The sequence below is a fragment of the Prinia subflava genome, chromosome 1 (assembly GCF_021018805.1).
Source record: "Prinia subflava isolate CZ2003 ecotype Zambia chromosome 1, Cam_Psub_1.2, whole genome shotgun sequence".
Classification (NCBI taxonomy): domain Eukaryota; kingdom Metazoa; phylum Chordata; class Aves; order Passeriformes; family Cisticolidae; genus Prinia; species Prinia subflava.
This window is the reverse complement of record NC_086247.1, coordinates 43,761,854-43,783,880: the sequence shown is the minus strand read 5'-3', so window position 1 is coordinate 43,783,880 and position 22,027 is coordinate 43,761,854. Positions and strand designations below refer to the sequence as shown.

General features: G+C 39.6%; 1 protein-coding gene across 6 annotated transcripts in view; it reads right to left on the bottom strand.

Annotated features, from left to right (window-relative positions):
• LOC134549259 (ras-related protein Rab-10-like) overlaps positions 1-21,758 on the bottom strand; it is a 32,325-nt gene extending 10,567 nt beyond the window's left edge. For 2 of the 6 annotated variants that reach the window (XM_063394836.1, XM_063394863.1), the window contains exons 1-4: positions 21,431-21,746; positions 15,419-15,479; positions 12,137-12,275; positions 3,836-3,925 (exon numbers count right to left, since the gene is read on the bottom strand). In XM_063394836.1, the coding sequence (XP_063250906.1) occupies positions 3,836-3,925; positions 12,137-12,275; positions 15,419-15,479; positions 21,431-21,602 (462 nt within the window). In that variant the 5' untranslated portion in view covers positions 21,603-21,746. Of the gene's footprint in view, positions 1-3,835; positions 3,926-12,136; positions 12,276-15,418; positions 15,480-21,430 lie in introns of all 6 variants that reach the window. The other 4 variants (XM_063394828.1, XM_063394851.1, XM_063394844.1 and 1 more) reach the window with 4 other exon arrangements.
• Positions 21,759-22,027: the final 269 nt, after the last annotated feature.

Genomic DNA, 22,027 nt, shown 5'->3' with positions numbered 1-22,027 from the left:
ACTGGGGTAATAAAGTTAAGAGAACTGGTTTGCTGATTATAAAGTACACAGCAACTACTATTAAATAGCCCTTTTCCTTCCTTGTATCATGTAACAGGTTCCTAGAGGTTACCTATGTACAAACTCTGAACACAAACACACCCTTTTATTCGTGGAATCACAGAAATAATTTTGAAAGATAACCCCACTTGAAATGAAGTTACTGCCCACACAATATTGGGTCAGCTACTGCTTTGTTTACAAAAGTCTTGAAATCCACCAATGATGGAGATTCTATAGCCTTTATGGGACTCTCTCCCATGGCTACATCAACCTTCTAGGGCAACTGGTTGTCCTCAACTCCAACCTGAACCTCCCAAGCCAGGACTTTTGTTTGCTACTCCCCTGTTTTTGTCTCTACTGAGAAGAGTCTATCTCTGTCATTTTTTTAGTGCCACTTCAGCTGCTGTAGACCAGCAACTGCTCCTAAGCCTGCTCTTTACCCAGCTCCCTCTCCTCCTGAAATACCAGTACTAGACCCCAGTCACCCTTATACCTGTCTGCTGGACAAGCTGCAGTTTCTCAACACTCTTCTTGAATCGGGAGAACAAAAGCCGGACAAGATATTCCATGTGGCCCTGCCAACACTAAGTAAGGGGGGTAATAATCTCTCCAGATCTACCATCCATTATCCTTCTACTGTAGCTCAGCACCTTTAAAGCCATGAGGGAACACTGATGACTTATATTCAAGCTGGTGTTTATTGTAACTCATCAGTCTTTCATAGTAAGGCAGTGACTCATGCCTTAGATTATTCCGTCACAGCTGCAAATCTCTGCACTTCCTGAACTTCACAATGTTTCTGCAGGCCCAGTTCCCAAGTCTATCAAGGTCCCACAGAATTTGTGTTCTCCAATGTCGTGTGCCACACACTCCCTTAATCTCATGTCACATGCAATTCTCCTTTTATCATCAACCACATCACCCATGAAGATGCTAAACAATATGACTGAGGCAAGGCTGACTGCCTATAGTTCCCTGAACCTTCTTCCTTGACTTTTTAAAAGATACACGTCATGCTGGCATCTTTCTAGTCAAAAGGGATCTCTCCCAACCAGTATGATTTTTCAGAGCTGACTGACAATGGCTCAAATCACAATGACCAGCCCTTTAAGCACAACTGGGCAAACTTCATCACATCTATGGGTGCATCCAACTTTCCTAAGCAAAAAAATCTAATCCAAAGCTTTCCCACTGCCTGGCTGACCTGCTCCTTCCCAAAACATGCCAGTACCTGCGGAGGCCTGGGAGCAAGCTCTATTCGTGAAGACCAAAGAAAAGAAAAATCAAATCAAACAAAAAAACCTCAAGTACTTGAGCCTGCTGTGTATCATGTTACTACATTGCCTACTACATCTATCAGTGCACCCCCATTTTCTCTATATGAACACATTATTGGTCAGAGAATATAATTGTATTTTTTCACTTTACCCTGCATACTGCTAAACACTGTGGCAAGAAAGTCCTCCAAAAATGTAGCTCAGTGGAAAAAACCCCACTTGTCCAGTGGTAAAGCTGTTGAAAGTATGAACATGTATTTGGCAACTCCCTCTCCGAAAGGCAACAGGAAAGTGTATTCAAAGAACTACTTTTTTTTTCTTTAGAAGCCTCTTGAATAGATCCATAAATAAAATATCTAAATACATTTACAAACCTGTGGGAATTATACTATTGAGGAATTATATTTTATAATATCCTTGGTAACAGTTTGGCGATCTTGTGTGAAATAAGCTTGTATCTTACCAACAACAATAAAATAAGTAATGCTAATACTACTTCCTAGCAAAGTGCTGGTATGATTTCTTAGTGCTGAATCAGAGAGATATGTCTGAAATATTCTGAAACTGTGCAGAGTTCTATTACACGTGAAAAATCAGCTTTGAAACTATAAATCAGCTTCAGCTATGAAGACAGCAAAAGCAAAAAAAAAAAAAAGATTTTACCTGGCTTTTTCTGTTGGAAAGATTTGAAAGGAGAAAAACAACCACACATTCTACCAAGACATATGACCTTCAACATTTTTATCTTTAAATGAAAAAGATAATGATATTGGGGGGTGAACAGAGGAGCCCAAGAAGGCTGAGTTAAAACTTTTATCAAAGTGAATAAGAAGCAGTTAATACGAGAAAATTATACTTCCTAGTGTTAAAATTAAATATCTCAATTTCTGAGTGATTGCAATTACATAAGATTGTACAAAATGAATTATTACATGATTTTGTACAAAAAGAAATAAGAAAAAAATTTCTCAGCATTAAATTGAAATAAAATGAAATTATATACGACAGCCACTCAGTTATAACAGACTTTTACAGAAATGCCAATATAGATGATGAGATTCCAGGAAATCTAGAATTCTTCTGTGCAAGAGACTGAATAACACTTAAAGCTCATACTATCAGGTAATTTGAAATAAATAACTACAAATTATTATCTGTCAATGTTAGAATCAAACTGTTTTCCCCTCTTAATAGGGATATTTTCTTCTTTAGAGTGAGAGGACAATTACTGTCTCTGCTAATGGAATCTTTCTCCAGGACATTCAGTCAGATCCTTTAGCAGATGTAAATCATATTAAAAGAGGAAATAGTACAACTAAAGAGTTGCCTTGCCTCAAAACACAGGGGATATCTAGAAAGCAGACTCACTGGGGAGGAGGTAATAATTTGTTTCTGAAAAAAAAGAACTACATTAAGAGGAATTTTGGTTGCACGGTTAAGAACCCAGAAGTCAGAAAATGTCATGCTTAATACCCTGAGCAAAATCCTACTGCTGCCCTCTGGTGCACATGCATCCAGTGACTCTCTAGATTTCTGACAGTGCATCCTTTGTGTGAGACTACAACTTGTATTTTTCAGCAACCTTATTACTTGTACACAGATATGGTAAATTAACACTGAAAGCATCTTGCATGTGAACTATGAACTTTCAGAAGTGTAATGTTGTCCAAAGGTGATATTATTTTTTTAAAAGTTCCCTAATCTGGGATTATATAATTGGCAAGAAGCTATTAGTGTTTTCTTTAAACATGAGACATCCTGCTTGACTCACCATGCCTGAAAGCAGAACAGGAGGGCTAATTCCAAGTTCCAGAGAAGAGATGCATACATTTTGCAGTAGCAAAACATACTAGCATACAGGACATGCTCTCCTGCAATATTTAATTATTATCCCAATTTCTTCTCTCATAGCATGGCTTCTGAATTTCCTCACTGGCTCTCAGTGAGAGACATTTACCCTTCTCTTCAGAACAGCACTCCCCACTCAGTAAGTTCTTCCTGAACCCATGGTCAGCAGCTAGAAACCCTACTGTAGCCTCAACTATCACATACACAATTTTGGGGAGCTGATGCTCCCTATCTGTCTAGTCTTATTTAAGGCCATTGACAAACACTGCAGATCACTTCTCATAGGCTGCCAGAATACTTCTTTATGATCAGACTGTAGGAAAAATATCACTGATGGGTGGCATCAGAAAAATTGTTCAGAATGTATTACATTTTAATATTTCACATTACAACAGTACTCTGAAAATGCAGTCTTATATAAAGATTTCTGTTGTAGCAGCTAAAGCTTTTAAAGTACATTTTAACCTTTAAAAGAAAAATCAGTATTCTGAAGAGATCAGCTAGGAATTACTTAATGTATTTCTAACACTCCAGAACTCCGCAACTGTTCTTCTAGAGCAAGCCCTAATGGAATTTTTGGAATTCAGGAGCTTTTTACCATTTTCAGTTTAACAGCTCAGTCACGTACTAAGAAACTCAGGAGGACCCAAAGAAAGTACCAAAGATACCTTTTCTCCTTTCTGTTTTGGAACTACCCGTTCTGACTCCTTATCACACTTGTTGCCCAACAGTATTACGTCCACTTCATCACCTGCTTTCTAAAAGAGAACCAGCATTAATAAGTGTCAAGTAAGAAAAAAGCAAACAAAAAAAGCCCTTCACCTTCAGCTCACACTAACCTTCAGCACTCCATTTCCATTAGTAAAGGCTAAATTCAGTCATGACCTTCATATGTGCAAGTATTTTCCACCAGTTACTGGGATTTGGAGGAAAACAGCAAGAATGCAAAGAGCAGAAAAAAGCGACCTAAAAGAGCCACATATAATTTCCAACCCTTTTGTAAGGTATAAAGTATATGGTGCATAGGCACCATCTTCTGATGAATGCTTCAGCTTGAGGCTCTAAAGTGACTGGAAATGCCCTGGAATTCACAGACACTGCCCTCCTAAAAGTAATAGATTCATGGATTAGCATATGACTCTGGTCTACATCCAGCACTCACAAGTAAAAGGGAAGGAATTTGCTGCACCTGAAAGAGCACCTCTCTGTGCTTCACTTTTCCACATAGACAGAAAAATTACTTTTAAAGTGCTCAAACTCAACATAAAAGTCTGATTATTCCAACACACTAGGAAGAAGGCAATAGATTTTTAATGAAGTAAAATTTTAAAACCTCATTGATTTCAAAAGGAAGAAAAATATACCTTTTTGACCTTGTCTCCTTCTCTGTTCCTCTAATCCACTCACATGTACACTGACTGTGAAATGCACTGGGTTTTTAACATCAATGTTATCTTAAAATAAGTCACTGTAACTATGTGATTGGAATGACAAGGAAAGGGAATAGTTCTGCAACAGCATGTGGAATTTGAAAACTGACATTCGTTGTGAAAATCGTAATATTTAAAACCACTTTTGGTGCTTAAATGGACAACACTGAGGGTCTCAATCTACAAAGAATTGCAGCTACTGTAGTCTGATGCCATGGCTTTTTCTGAAGGTAGATGCTCCCACAGCTTCCCTGATGACTCAAAAAGCCTGGTCTCAGGCTGTAGATCTTTCTACAGGGACAGATGAAATCTCTGATCTCTGTCAAATCCTTAACTTTTGTAACTTTGCCATAAGGCAAAATCCATCACAACCATATAGAGAAAAACTTCTATTCATTAAAGGATGGGAGAACACTGTTTTTAGTCTATTTCTACTTTTACAACAATTTGAAGTCTTCATCACTAGACACAATTTAATATTAAGGAACACTATTTCTTTTTTTTTTTAATCTATTCTCCTCTTAGAGTCATCTAGACTTCTTTCATACCCACAGTTTAATAAAACGAAGTAAACTTCATAAGAGTATGAAGTACAAGCCTAAAATAATGAGTTAATCTAACCTGGACTTACAGACCAAAATGTTGGCTGTTTAAGAATGCACTGAAGCTTCACTCATTAAGATCAGTGGTTCTCCTACATAAAATCACATACATCAGTCCTAAAACAGGGTAAATAGACAATTATATAATCAACTTTTAATTTAGAAGAAGACTGAATGTTGATGAAGGTTTTACAAGTGACATTTGACTTCACTCTACAGTTAAAGGTTAGAGGGAAATACATACTGCATGCACAAACCCACTGAATTCATTCTGTAACCTAATTTCTGTATAAATAGTACAAATTTTTGCAGTAGGTATGTTCTATCTAAACAGCTTCAAACAATAACAAAATTTAAATAAAGTTTGAGGTACCAGGCTTTTCAGCAAGTATTTATTAGTACTACCAATCATAAAGTATTTACTTCTGCAAATAACTACTATTGCTACATCAATATAATGTGTCCATGTATTTCAATTTGTCTGGATGCTCCATCAAAGCACTTATAGTTCTCCTTTCCTGAAGATTGTATCTTGCAGTTTCTTGCATTTAGAACACTGAAAATTGTTAGTCAAAATGATGTCCATTTTAAATTCTGAAAACTGATTATGGATTGTGTATGATGTCTTAAAAATACGACTAGGCAGAAGTTTGACCGTACGCTAAGCTGGCATAAAAACTGCATGGGTACACTGATTTGAACTGGCCAAAAATATGGCTTTTCAGTGCTTTCAAAAGCTCACTGTGTATTTTCATACTCTGTTATTTATAGCTCAGAAATAAGCTTTCCAAATGCAAAATCTACAACTAAGAAGATAAAAGGTTATTTTACAATTGTTAAAATCCTATTATGCAAGTCAGCACTGAGTAAGCTCATAGACTCGGGAAACATTTCTGACCACATATTATGGAGAAGTACTATTAAAAATGTCATCAATTTCATCAAGGCAAAAAGAATTATTTTTCCAGATAAAGTTTTGCTCTGGTATCTCAAAAATGCCAATTTTTGGTTCACTCTCTCAGTTTTTCTTTGGGTTGCAAAGTTCACATTTTACTGAAGGTTAAAATAAATATAATCTGAACCTGGAGAATACCAACACTATTTTATTCTGAAAAGGAAAACATCGTCACTGTATTTCTCTGAAAAAACGGGAGCCAAGAGATTTACTGAGACTGACCAAGTTTTCTCAAGTGCTTGGCACAGCTTGGAGCCACCAGGTTTTGGCAGAAGGGTTCCCAGGCAGCGGGATCTGGCAGCAGCAGGAGCCAGGCTGCTATGAGCAGTGGCCACGGGAGGGAGCAGCAGCAGAGGCTCAAACTCAGCGGTGCCACATGCTGGACTTGGAACACTGGACACTCACATCACGGAACCACAGCCCCTGCAGCTCACTGCTGACAGGAGCCACCCACCTGTGCCCTTCTCCCCACTGCTTAATGTCCACCCAGCCAAGGAAATACACAACCTATGAGGCTGCTTAACAGAAATCAAAAATGCAAAAGCGAAAACATCTTGCTCTTCCCTTTTGTATGTAAGTTGTTTGGGGATTTGGGTGGGTTTTCTTTCCAAATGTTAGCTCTGCTTTTTTCTACAGTTTTTATTTTCCAGAAGTGCTGTGAATTTATGTGAGTATGAAAAGTAGCAAATATCTTTTCTCTAAGAAAACTACACCACATCTGTACTTACAGGTTATTGGAAGAAACCACCCCTTCACCTCTTAAATGGTGAACATAGGCCTACCAAGAATGATCCAACCTCCCCTGCATCAAACTGACCATGATGATTATGAGCTCACTGAGACTCCTCATATAAAGCTATCTATCCAGGGATACATCTTCCAGAGCACCACCTTGTCCCTTCACCACACCTCCAGGGTGTAGCTGTGAAGTGCTGTGTGATACCAATTCTCATTAATTACAGATGGAAAAGGCAATGGAAGTTTTTGTAAGTCCAAACAGTGAAATTGAGAACCTATACCTTATAAATACACTATGGGAATTCTTAAATAGTCTGTATTTGACAAAGACGTAGCATTAATACAGTTTTTCACATTTGAGTATGTACATGGTCAAACATCAAGATGAAGGCAGAGCTGGAGGAAGCCATGAAACTGTGAAGCTTCTTCTTTTTACTCATTGGACAATGACACTAGAAACCTATCCTTTGTCATACCGAAGAAAAATTTGTTAGATTGTCCTCAGAGTCTCATTGAGAGCATCACATGGGCAATGTTTATATTAGGATTGCCAAACATGCCTTTTTTCACATATTTTTTCTAAGTGCCACCTTAAGACTGCAGTTACAAATGCCTGTTTTCCAGGACTTCAATGGAAATAAATGAATGATAAAATCTATTTGTCTACTAGCAAATTTAGAATAGTAACAGTAGATATAAACCAATTTTTCCCAAAACGTACCTAGGACTACAGACAAATCAATTTAGTAAAATTACAAGAACAAGATTTTTAAGTTCTAATCAGAGCTATTATGACAAACCTATCTATGAACTGGGACAATTTGATCTTTTGACATCAAGCTTTCCCATCTGAGGAAGAAAAACTCAGAAGAGTTTCAAGTCAAACTAATTTACATTTGTAAAGCAGTTTGCTGTGCTGCTTTTACTTAAGTATGATGCAGAAACACTGAAAGACAGTCTAGTCTGCCAAATGCACCAGAGGAACCAAACGAAAAAAGGGCACTGTGCAGAAATAGCAGCCACTCAACAATTCTTACAGTTCATATCCTGGTTGAGGGGTCACTTCTTCAGGTAGGACAAATAGAAGGTTAATGTGTTCAAAAACACTCAACTACTGTCACCAAGACTTCTACAAGAAAAGAAAATTATCTTCTTCATGCAGAAAATTCTGTGATGGCACACAATTTCCAGCACAGAGATAATTGTCAGGAGCTGGTATTGGCACCTTCATGGCCATACCAGGAGACTAGCACAACTAAAACCAGTCCAAGGTATTTAGAAGTAAATTAAGACCTACCCTCTATGTCAACAATTTTTGGAGACTCAGACACCGTTTGTGAATAACTGCGTGATTTGGTTGGCAAAGACTTTTAGAAGGCAGCTGGACTACTCCCCTGCTCAAACAGGGGCCAACTTCAAAATCAGGTCAGGTTGCTAAAGGCCCTCTTGAATGGAGTTCTTAGTGTCTCCTTTAAGTGATCCTCTCTGGCACCTATTTGACCATTTGAACCACTCTGTTGTGAGGAATCTTCTGCCAAGGTTAGTTGGAATCTTGTTCAAAACATCCTGGAAAAAACTGTTTTCTGCAAATGGATCTGGTACACAGCTGCTTGTAGTTACTTAATTTTCAAAGGCCAAACAGCACCAGCCTTTCAGAACAGGTGTATCCAGTAGCTAAAAGCCATGTCAGCAGGAGGAACACTTTAATAAATTGGACATAACCTGCAATCCTATTAAATAAAGAATGATTTCAAGTTCTGAAGTTATCTTCCTGCAATTATTATGCTTCTAATGAATGCATTACAAATCCAATATCCTTGTATTGGACTTGCCAAAAATGTCCTAAGATATTAATCTGTGACTTGAGTATATTTTTCACGTAAGCTTTTTAAAAGTACAGTCATGTTAGTTTCCTCTAGTTCTGAATTCAAATTCTACAGCAGTACAGATATGGCAGCATATTTGTGTCTTGTACTTCCTTGGACAATACTTCATTTTTAATAGTAAAGCTGCTGTATTCCACACATAAACTAACTGAAATATAATGAGAACATTACTGGTAATCTGATTGTAATTGCACCGACTGGCCAGTTTTTATAAAATCAATGGGAGTTTTTAAGAATGCTAAATTGCTTGGATTGCTATTTTCAACTGTTGCAAAAATGGCTTAGCAAACTGAACAGATCTTTTAAAGACTTTCTGTTTAAAATCTTTATATGCAAAGAACGAAAAAATGAGAGCATAATGGAATAACTGGATTGCCTCAAAAATTCCTGTTTGACTGGTTCAGGTGTAAGCTTTACACCTATTAGTCTGATATTTAGTGAAGTCTGTATTCTCTCCATTTCGCTTTTTAAAACTTATTTATTTTTTCTATGCTTGCATATTTTAAATGGTGCAGTAGAAACAGTCACTTTGATTCTGGGTACTTGAAGGGAATTAAATACTGGTTTGCATTCACAGAGCAAAGCAAATGCAAGTAATGTCACTGACCTCCAGGAAGTAATTAATTTTCATGAAATGCCCTGTGTTTTAACAGTTATTGCTTAAAAACATTTCTTTTGCAATGAATGGCCCCATATATTTTCACCAAGACACTTCAGAAACTGATATCCCACTAGGACTAAATTAAATTTTTTATTACTATCTAACTCTATTACAACACTAATTGCTAGTTTTGAGATTGGTACAATCAATCATGCAATTTACATTTCTAGAAATTCTTTTAGATTGAGTATTTTTCCATTTTTAAAACTTTAACAGAAGTACCTTCAGGGGTTAAGATTAAACAGTAAAAGTATTAATACCTTGAGCACATTTACACGAAAGCTTTTAAAATGTCACAAATGGAGAGCAGGCTTGTACAGGTGTCACTTCCTGACTGACTAAAGCAGATTTAAACCTGCATGGTGGCCACAGGAGCAAGTCCCATCCTTCCCTCCACTCTAGCCATACAGCCCTGATACCTTCTTGCTTTTTATGGCTGTGCATTGCAGCCCACTGAATCAACCACACTGTTGATCTAATTGAAGATGACAGAACAAAGTGACCCCTTTGGAGACTGTGTGAAGCCACAGCGATATTTTATATTGAAATATAAATATATAGGCAGATAGATAGATAGATAGATATAAATGGATATATGCAGATAATTTACATTTTCTGCTTAATTTACAGTTTCAATAAACTCCTATCATACTGTTTGCCAAACTAAATCTTTGTTAACCATGAAACTGCACAACAAGTGGCATATCTAGCTGTGACTTTTTTTTGTCCAACAGAGGAAAGGCACATTTTCTGTAACAAAATGATAAAACAGATGTGTTAGTTTAAAGTGTGTGCAGACAAGCCAATAAGAATATCATGTCATTGAATCTCCTTTATAACACATTACTGAAGTTCAGCTCTGTTGCCACTAAGACTTTTAAGATGGCTCTAAGGTCAAGAACAATAATGTACTAGGCCACCAGAGAAATGTTTTTAAAAATGAGATAATGTGAATATAATGTCTTCCTAAGGGTATATGATATCCCATGTATGATATTGGACATATGATCACACATATACATATATCAGCTGTATACTGAAGCTGTGAAGAGAGAAAATAATGCACTTGGATGGTTTTATTTCAAGCCCCCTTTCCAAAGATGAACTCTCCCATCCATCCCCACCAAATCACAAGAGTATTTAAAAACCTGCCTGAAATTTTACTTGATTTTGATCAATGAGAGCACTACCTTGCTTGTATTCTTACACTAACTTCCACAAGCATACTAACTACAACCTGCTGTGCTACTGCTGAGGGGCAGTATCAGTGCTCCCTACTATATCAGCCTCCCCAGGAGGGAAAGTAGAGAGAACGACACTGATCTTGTTTCCCCGGTATGAAGAGACACGACACATGGGAATGGCTCCAGCTGTGCCAGGGATATTCAGACTGGACACTGGGAACAATTTCTTTACTGAGCCAGTGGTCAAACATTGGAACAGGCTTCCTACAGCATTGTCAACTCCCCAAACCAAATTAAGAGGCATCTGGACAATGCTCTTAATAATGTACTTTAACTTTTGGTCAGTGCTTACGTGGTTGGACAGCTGGACTAGATGATCACTGAAGGTTCCTTACAGCTGAATTATTCTATTCTATTCTATTCTATTCTATTCTATTCTATTCTATTCTATTCTATTCTATTCTATTCTATTCTATTCTATTCTATTCTATTCTATTCTATTCTGTTCTGTTCTGTTCTGTTCTGTTCTGTTCCGTTCCGTTCCGTTCCGTTCCGTTCCGTTCCGTTCCGTTCCGTTCTAAAACTGACTTGCCTCTAGCAAAGAGAGAACACATCAAGAGAGACCTACCAGAAAAGACTTGGAATATAGGATTACAGTCAGTTGAATGATCTTGTGTCTAAGGGCTTATTCATTCCTCCCTCTCTTCACATTGTTTCCAGACATTCTTCTTCTGGCCTTCCTACTCCTACCTGTTTACCTTACTCCAGCTCCAGTAAGTGTCAGACCTTCACATGAGCCTCTCAAACTCACTGATAGAGCAGAAAAACTACTCAACTTCTTTTGCTGTGTTAGTTTTCTACCACATTAGGAAGTCAGGGTGAAGCACAGAGGGCTCTGACAAGCTCCAGTGGGAACACATACCCCGTCTGGCAGCCATGTGCCCTTGAATCACTTCCTACATCACATGAAAGCACGTATTCCTGGCTGCAGCACCATGGGAGCTGGCTAACCAAACAGCTTCCCACCCCACTTCCTCTTGAAATCATCCTCTCAAGGAATATCCAGCAAGGACAAAGACGATATTTAATTCCTTTGATCTTGGGATGAGGTAACTACACTGAAGCAATGAAATTAGGAAAGGGAAATCACTGGTTGTGATACGGAATTTTGATATGGAATCTAATTAAAATCCCAGGATGAGCTCATGTAGACTGATTCATGCATAGCCACACCAATGACAAGAGCACCATAACTCAGCACGCACAAAGAGGGATTTGAAGCTATGTTTTAGAAGTACTTAAGAAAACACTCCTCCATGAACATGGGCTTGCCTAAATATAAACCATGTTCCAGTTTCAGTTGACAGTAATTCTACTATCATACTGCGTGCTGAGTTAAATGTAAGAAATTCTGATAGAAACATACAGGAACAAGAATACATCTCATGCAGTCATTTAAAACGACACATTAATTTCCTTCATTAAGTGATCAACCACTGACAGATATATTTACCTCATATATGTCGTTCATCCAGATTGTTATGCTTTGAAAACTCTTGAGATTTGTGATGTCATATACGAGAACAAAGCCTTGTGCACCACGGAAATAGCTGGTACTAAGTGTATGGAACCGCTCCTGGCCAGCAGTATCCCTGAAGGAAATTGTAGCAAATCACACACACACAAACAAACAAACAAAAAAGAGATGATCAAACAGACAGAATCCCCAAGAAAGATTAGTTTACTTTAAGGACTATTGCCCAAATTTTAAATTATGTACTCTAAAACGAAAGGAATAAAAAAAAATCACAGATGAGAGAAAATTTGGGTGCCAGATACAGCAATAAGAGAAATACATTGGAAATTTTTTCTGAATAATACAGCCCTACTAGGGAAGGCAAGCCAGTGGCTGAAACCTGAGAGTAATGTCAAGCCCACCATTCCCTCTTTATATAAATAATGCAGGTGATAAAAAAATTCAGATGCCAGATGACATCCCCGTATTCAGACAGCCTCTTTGTAAACCATGATATGAACAGCAACCTGGTTTAGATAGAAGAACAGCTTTTGGGAACAAGCCATAAAATACACTGACACAGTGATTCTTACACATAATGCCAAAACTTGAGGAAATAAACACAAATGGAATCCCTCAATCTGCTTCAGGAGATGTTGGCTACAAAATACCACACCTGAAATGTTTCTACACTAATATACCAAGCAAGAGGAACAAACTAGATAAGCTCCATGCATTGTCCCAGTCCCAGACTTGACATCCCTGGCATAAGTGAAAACTGATGGGAAATAAAATGAATAAGGTGCGTGCATGCCCAGTGGAAGCAAAGTTAGGTGACATGGAAAGAATACAGAGGGTGTGTTCACAACCGTAGGGAAAAAAGTCTGTGTGGTCAAAGCTACACTGAAGCTGAAAGAAACATGGGAGACAATAAAAAGATTTTTCAAATATATGAATGGCAAAAAGCAGTGTAGGAAAAATATCAGCCTGTTGCAGGATGAGGATGGTCACCTCACCAAACAGGACATGAACAAGGCAGAGGTGTTTAATGCATTCTTTGTCTCTGTCTTCAACACAGATGACAGACCAAGGGGGTCTCAATGCCCTGAGGTGGGGGACCATGACTGTGCGAATGATCAGCTTCCAGTTGACCCTGAAATTGTGTGGGATCTGCTTCTCCAGCTGGATCCCTACAAATCCATGAGGCCTGATGGGATTAATCTGAGAATTCTCAAAAAGCTGGGTGATGTCATCACAAAGTCTCTCTCAGTTTTTGAGCAGTCTCGGGAGTCTGGAGAGGTCCCAGCGGACTGGAAGCTGGGTAAAGCTGTCACAGTTTTCAAGAAGGGCAAGACCCTGGAAACTACAGGCCTGTCAGTCTCACTTCAGTGCCCAGTAAAATAATGAAAAATATTATTCTGGGAGTTATACCTGGATGACAACACAGTCACTGGTCACAGCCAGCACAGCAGGCCAAAGTCCTGCTTGTTGAACCTGATTTCCTTCTATACAATGGTAATCCACCTAGCTGATCTAGGAAAGTCATTAGATATGATCTCATTGAACTTCAGCAAAACTTTTGATACTGTCTCCCACAGTAGCCTCCAGACCAAATGTCCAGCACACAGCTGGATGACTATGCTGAATGATGGGTGAGCAACTGGCTCACAGGTCAGGCACAAAGGGTTACAGTGACATCAGGCTGGGGTCTGGGCACTAGTGGGGTTCTGCAGGGCTCCAACCTTGGCCCAGTTCTCTTCAACATCTTCATTAACTACTGGGATGCAGAATTCAAAGGATACTCAATGAGTTTGCCAATGACACTAAATTAGGAAGAGCTGTTAAGTCTCTCAAGGGCAAAAAGGCCCTGCAGAGACCTTGACAAGTGAGAGGACTGAGCAATCACCAACTGCATGAAGTTTAACAAGGGCAAATGCCCGATTCTGCGCCTGGGGCAATCCTGGTTGTGTGCACAGACCGGGGAATGAGATGCTGGAAGGCAGGGCTGCAGAAAGAGACCTGGGGGTCCTGGTTGGTGGAAAGCTGAACATGAGCCAGCAGTGCCCTGGCAGCCAGGAGGGCCACCCATGTCCTGGGGTTCATCAGGCACAGCATTGCCACCTCAGCAAGGAAGGGGATTGTCCCGCTCTGCTCTGCACTGGGGCAGCCTCACCTCGAGTGCTGGGCACAGTTTTGGGTGCCACAATATAAAAAAGGCATTAAGCTCTTAGAGAGCACCCAAAGGAGGGCCATGAGAACAGGAGAAGCCATGCAAGGAGTGGCTGAGGTGACTTGGTTTGTTCAGCCTGGAGGAGACTGGAAGGAGACCTCACTGCAGTTACAGCTTCCTCACAAGGGGAATCAGAGGGGCTGAACTCTTCACTCTCATGACCAGTGACAGGACTTGAGGACATGGCCTGAAGCTGAGTCAGGGGCAGGTAGGTTGGCTCTCAGGAAAAGGTTCTTCACCCAGAGGGTGGCTGGGCACCGGAACAGGCTCCCCAGGAAAGTGGTCATAGCACTGAGCCTGACAGAGTTCAAGAAGTGTTTGGAAAATGCTCTCAGGCACATGGTGTGATTCTGGGTATTCTGTGCAAGGGCAGAAGTCAGACTCAATGATCCTGATGAGTCCCTTCCAACTCAGTATATTCTATGATTCTATGGATTATGCCTTAAGAAAGCTATAAACAACCCTCTAATATTTTTGCATTAAATGCAAAATGAGATGGAATAACTGCAGATCCAATACTGGTCAGATAATTCATTTACTGATTTACTCCTTGAGAAGTCAAATAAATGGAGTAATGGAGATAATCTTCAGTATAAGTGCCTGGAGTGCCAGGTGTCAGAAGCCCTACATAACCTTTAGAAAAACTTCCAAACCAAAAAACAGTGTACATTCCCAAGATTCATCTTATCAACAGTCATTTCTCTTGGTGATTCTTTTGAACAGACATTTGATGGGTAATGAAATATAAGATCTTGCTTTGTCACTTTCCTCAATGTTCCTATACAATTAAATATACTTCACATGGATCACAGATCTGCACTTGTTTGTATGCTGCAAGTTTTATTGCTAACGCAACCCAGTGATAACTCTCTTTTTAAACTTACATTAACTGCTGAAAAAACCCCCTCTCCTATGCTAAATTCAAATTTTAAAATAATCTAGTAGAAGCACCTGCACATTATGAAGACACACAATTAAAAGTAGATGAGATTTTTCATGTAATAATGCAATTTATTTGGTTTTCTTTTGTGATACTAATTAAAACTTACCATATTTGAAGTTTCACTCTTGTATCATTAAACATTACTGGCTTTACTTTAAAATCAATGCCTAGAAGAAAAAAGGAAAATCTGTAACACTTCTCATAATAACACGGATTGCCTTTGAAGATTGTTTCTCAGCTCTAGTTATCATGCCATTTCAAACAGAAAGTGAAAAGGAACAATACCACAGAAAGAATAACTAGCCAACCATATACATTCAAAATGGAAGCTGTAAAAGGAAATTATTCACTGCTGAGTGCCAATACATTGCACAAATACAATGCAGAGCAATGCCAACACCAAACAAAGAAGGGGCATGTCAAAGCAAAGGTGAAGATACTCTGAAACTACAAGTATGACTATGTGGATTGGCAAGGGACGTGACAGCAGTTTCACAGCCTGTGCACAACAGTACATTGTGCAAATACAGAGGTGATTTTCAAGAGCATGGCAGCTACGAATGGGAATGTACAAATGCTTACAAAGCTGTCACATGTGCAACACAATTTCTCTGTCCTTATTTCCAAATCCCTAAAAAATTTATCCAGGGTTACATGAACAGCAATAGGAATTGGCTCTATGCAGTAAGGGCAAAGACAAACATACACGGGATTTAATTCAAAGTGAAGAGGATTGGCTCTACAGGCTAAATCAGATCCAGCCAATGCTAAAAGCAAGTATTAACACTTAAAATCAATGCAGAATGTTGTCTCTATATACCCTACATTTCCTTCCTTAAAGATATTTTCCTTATGATTTATAGTGCCTTCCTTTATTAAACTGTCAAATTAGTGCTTCAGATGTGTTAGATGATACCTAGATTTATGAGCTGTTGAAGTTCCAGTTCTAAAATTAGAATCTGCCAGCTATCAGCTGCTATCTTAGAAGACATATTTTTGCAGAGTAAAGCATTGTTTCCCCTATTACTTCATTGCTGAAGTCTGAAATACCATTTGATAATTTCCATGATTGCTTTTTTCCCCCCACTGCAAAACAATTAGTCTCTTTTTGTCAATTATAGTAAATGAAGTTAAGGTAACATTGTGACAAGCTGACCATACTGTATAGGCAAAATTCGGTAAGATCGAACTATAGCTACTTAAAATGACACTGTCTTTCACCAGTAGTAATGCCATTGGAAAGAACCAGACAGACTGAAAAATCACAAATATTTGAAGTTAATATCACTGTAGTGATTTCCATAAGAATGTGCAAGCCAAATTACTTCATAAAAGGAAAGTACTCATGGCAGCAAACCAAAAATGCAGAGGAAATGCTCCCTTCCTTTGTACTGACAGATGTATTGTACATAAAATTTTGACAAGTACACTCCCAGTCCCACATGCATGCACTCACATGCACTTTCAATGCTATTTTTTTGTGTGTATGTGGTAAGGGAGTTGAGGTGGATTTTAAAAATTATTATGATAATCATGTCCTTCACTTGATGAATTTTCATTGAAGCTTCAATGAAAAGGAAAGATGAATTATATAATTGGTATCTGTAATTAATATTACACAAAGCTTCCTTGATGGAATTAATAATGTCAGAAGGAAATGTAATTTAAGTAAAATTTGCTCATGTAAGATGAAATTCCAATGTGATGGAAAATATTTGCTCCTGAAATTCACATGGTTTTGTTTAATTATCTGTATCATTTTCTACAAGTGATGTTGGAGCAGTTGAGAGGGACAGAGTATACACTGGGAGGCTGGAACATCACTTACAAATGGTGCACTGGGAACACAGCAAAAAATTACATTCCAGACAGAGATTCCCAGAACTATAGAGGAAAGTTCTTAGTTGACATACATTTTAATAATAAATTGCTATAAGCTTTAAAAAAAAATTGTAAAAAGGGAAGCAGAGTGCTGAATCAGACTAAAACTTAATCTAAATTAAAATCAGGCATATTGACTTCTTAAGTCAACTTCAAAATTTATTGACCTAAAAGGTCAATGAATGTTAGTGGAAAACAGAAGTCAATATGTTCTGCATGCATGAATCGTTCATGTCTTTATATGAAATTTCCAGCAAACTTAGCAAATTGGAAAGACAGAAAAGAAAAATGAGATACACAATACCAAAGACAGCTCACGGATTTCAGATGCTTTTAGGCTTACCTGGTATACAACATGATCAACATAACAAAGCAAGCATTGATTACAGCTCTTGAGATAAATGTTATTGGAATGCAACAGCATGTACTTGCTTCTTTTAAGTAGTCAAATAAAACCAAGAAGGGAGATGCTGGGTGCAAGTTCGAATTCTGGTTGTTATTTCCAACTTTTAGAGCCATGAAAATTTATTTTCTTTATATTTCAAGGAGTAAATAATGCCCATATTAGGACTGAGGCATCTGAAAGACAATTAAGTCTAAAAAGCATAAAAATAGTCAGCCATAGGGTAATTCAGCTGTGAAATGCCCCTCTCTTCCCTCCCTTTGGCCATCTGCAGAAGTCCTCTTCAAAGAGGTCTCTTGCAGCTGGCCTGGAAATTACAGCACACTTTTCACCCAAACAGAGCTGGTGGGTTCTGACAGAAACTGCTCAAAACCATATGTCTGTCCAGTGAAAATGCAAGTTTGAGTAGCTTAGTAGGATGCAACAGTGAAAGCATGGACAGAGGGTGGTGAATGCCCCTGAGCAGGTATTACCCAGCCCACTGCCTGTCATACAGTATCTTCAACTCCAGAAACAGGGAAGCAATTCCTAGCAGCTCCTGTGCCTAAACTGGGCAAGAGCCCAGTGAGATGTGGTGGGTGAGTTTCCACTGTTACTCCTAACCCATACTTAACCCCTCCTAGCTGCTGGTGCATTGCTTGCAGCAGATTCTTTTCTGAACATGTCAAGAAATGTCTGAGGCTGAGAGGCGTCTGAGCAGTCACAAGTACTGATAATTCCTAGTTTGCTGAAAAAAGCAACTCATGGGATAAGATGGTTTATTAGGAAAACAAGAGTGGCAAAATAATCCAGTCCTGTTAAAAAACCAAAAAATTAAGATGTGGATTGCCACTGGTGTTTTTAACACAGGACACATTTACCTTCAATATGGTTCATTTTTGTTGATTACTTTATTCCCTTCTAAAGTTAATATCAGGGAATCTACACAGACTTTTTAATCCTAATATTGAAGTTGTACCACTTTCAACTATGAAAGATTTGGGAGGACTCACAGCTCTGCAAAAATATTTCTCACAGGAAACACGTGCTGAAGGACCACAGCAACTGTAATACAGCAAAATAACCTCACAGCCTGTGAGATCACAGTTCTGTTCATTGGTATACAAGGAGGTCTTTTTGTTCATAAACCTTCTCTTTGACTTTATACACAATACCTACCATTGCTGAAACAAAAACACTTTTTCTTTATAATCTATTCATAACACAATGCATCTGCCTTACGATGTGTATAAGTTTAATTAGAAAAGTATAACTGCTTATAATTTATCCAAACTATGTAATTGAAGAGGAGGAAGGGCACCTGGCCTTGAGTGTTTAAGTGCTGCATTAAAACCTTTCAATGAAAATTTACGGTGGATTCATTTTTTGCATTTTCTCATAAATGATGTAATTTTAGAAAAGTTCACTACTACTGGAGCCTACTATAAAATGCTCCCCAGGTTTTTTTCCTCCGCAATAACACTAGCATTTCTCCTAGTAACACAAATCTGTGATTCATGATGACATAGAAATGAGACTTCCAACAACCTTTTAAATTCTGTGCCTATGACCCTCTTCCACCAAGGAAGATGATGGCACATGATTTTGTCAGGGAACTCAGGAAGCTGCAAGACTGCATAGTCGGGATAATCTTCCCTCTACTCAAATCACCATTTCAATAGGACAGGTGAAAAATCACCTGACAGCAGATGAGCATTTAATAGGCTCTACAACAGAAAGGGACCATTTGACTGGACTTTTAGGAAACAGGCATCCAGATAAAAACAGGTACTTGTTCTGATGCTATCAACAGTGAGGAAGAAGACATCACAGAGAAAACACTATGTGTCTTCTTCCTTTACACCACTAGGAGCCACAATCTCTAGGGCATCCCTCTGTTGGAGCTGCCTCCATGAAGAAGGAGCCTTCCACTTCCAACATTACTCTTTTGGAAGATACCACTCATAGTCCCATCTGTTTTCAAAGTCCAAGCTCTAAAACACCTGGTAAAATGGAAGTAAATGGAACACAGTATTCCAGAAATAACTTTAAAAACACATTCAAGTAACAAATACCATGTTTGGATTATGCATTTGTATTTCAGATACGCTTTTCTTAAAAGTTTTTAAATAATAGGTGTCAATAATGAAACTGAAGAGATTAATCTTAGTCCATAAACTGTCACATAAACTATTATCTTCACTATTCCTTGAAATAGTACAAGTCACAACTCGGGAAATATATTCTTAGTATCATCACAATATTAAAGTTTTTTGAGTCTGCAGTGGACTGAATCAGGAGTAAAAGAAATTATGTCTCAAAATAATAACCTAGTGGTCAGGAATCTCAATGTAAAGCACATCAGCAAAGCTGTTACTTATTTTTATAGCCATTCTTGGGCTTTCTGGCTAAGTTTGGTAACAAGCTGCCTATTATTAGGATCAATTTTGTGCCTTACTGTTAGTTGTGTTCTTCCCTCTTTGTGCTGGCTTCAGAAACTGCTTTGTAAGAAAGGGCAAGAAAATAAAAAGCAGTTAAAGTTCAGCCATTCTTAATGTGGGCAGGTCAAGTCATCTCGTGTACATTAAGTATTCCCTGGACCAACTACTGACACAGCTACTGTCTGGCATTTAATTCTGTTATGCCAAAACCATGCATATTCCAAAAGCAGGAATACACAGTTTCCTGGCATAATTTAGTTTTCTCTTCAAAATCAAATAAAGTCAAATCAAATCAAAGAAAAAATATTCTTACACATGAACTCTTAAAAATTAAAATTTCCCAAAGAGAATTTTGGAAAATGTCCACAAGAATTCAAATCAAACACATTTTCATGCTGGAGACAAGGCTTTCAACATGTGGACAGTCATCCTGCCATCACCCATGGCTCTGAGGGCCTGCGAGTGCCAAGGCAGTGGGGAGTTCCCCATCACCTGTCCTCTGCAGCGTGCGGTGCCAGCGCAGAACTGACATGGTCTGCCAGGGTTAATGATTTCCATCATTGCAACAGCTCTGCTTTAATCATCACCCACACCACTAACTACAGTAGAAGATATCTTCATACCATTAAAAGTATAAACACAAAGTTAAAGGTCTTTCTAGCTTGAAATATTGACGCACTGGGCTTTTTACTGACATCTGACAACTCTCTGAGGTTGGAACCTGAAAGGAGGCTGTAGCCAATGGGGGGATCAGCCTCTTCTCTCAGCAAAAAGTGACAGGACAAGAGAAATTAGCCTCGAGCTGTGTGCAAGGGAAGGTTTAGGTTGGACATTAGAAAGAATTTCTTCCCAAAAAGAGTGATTAGACATTGGCATAGGCTGCCCAGGGAGGTGGTGGAGTCACCCTGGAGGTGTTTAAGACTAGACAAGACACTCAGTGAATGGTCTATCTGACATGGCAGTGTTTGGTCACAGGTTGGACTCGATGATCTCAGACGTCATTTCCAACCTCGCTGATCTGAGGCTCTGTATTGTTTTCTCTGCACCTGCACCGATGCACAGCAGCAGGGACTCAGGGGACAATAAGAAACCGTGACAAACAAGTCTTCACAAGTTTACACCAGGAGTAGGTTCGCAATGCCCGCACAAACAGCAAGGACAGTGTAACACGGCAGCACTTTGCAGTGGCTCTGGAGCCAGCGTGACGTGTCCCGACACCTCGGCCAAAGTTTAAGCTGCTGTTCGCGGCTGCACACACGCACAGCCCAGCGCAGGGAGGTTTGACACCTCCCAGCCCGGCAGTGCGGCGCTGACAGCGCCGGTCTGGCCGTGTGACAGCCGCGGATACCGGGGAGGGCAGGGCGAGGGGCGGCAGCGAGGCGGGCCGAGGCGCACGGAGCCGGCGGGCACTCACCGATCGTGGCCATGTACGAAGCGGAGGGAGAGCCGGCGGGAGGCGAGCCGGGATCCGTGTACCTGCGCACTATGGAGGTCTTCCCCACGCAGGACTCTCCGGCCATCACGATTTTGACCAGCAGCGGCCGCGGCTCCCCTGCGCCGGCCGGCCGCGGCCCCAGCCCCGCCATGGCGGGCGCCCAGTGCCGGCCGGGCCGGGCCGCGCCGGGGCGGGGCGGGAGCGGGCCCGGAGCCTCCTCAGCGCCGCGCCAGCCGGTGCCCCGAGCCCGCGCTATGAAATTATGCACGGACACGCTTCTTTTTTTCAAGTTTCGTCACCAGAGAGGAAGTGGGGAACTTGCACAACCCCCATGACGCTTCCCCGGTGAAGTACAGAAATAAACAGTCTGGTTTCACATTGCTTCCTAGCGTTAAGTCAGAGGCAGAGGAAACAGATTTTACTGACATCTGACAAAGTGACCTGTAACACATACACACCAAAACCCCCCAAAGCCCTAAAAATCCAAACCACCGCTCCAAAACAAACATAAAACACCAAACCAAAACCCCTTGTATCTACAGTGTAGGCTTGCTGCATGTATGTCTGGATGTTTTT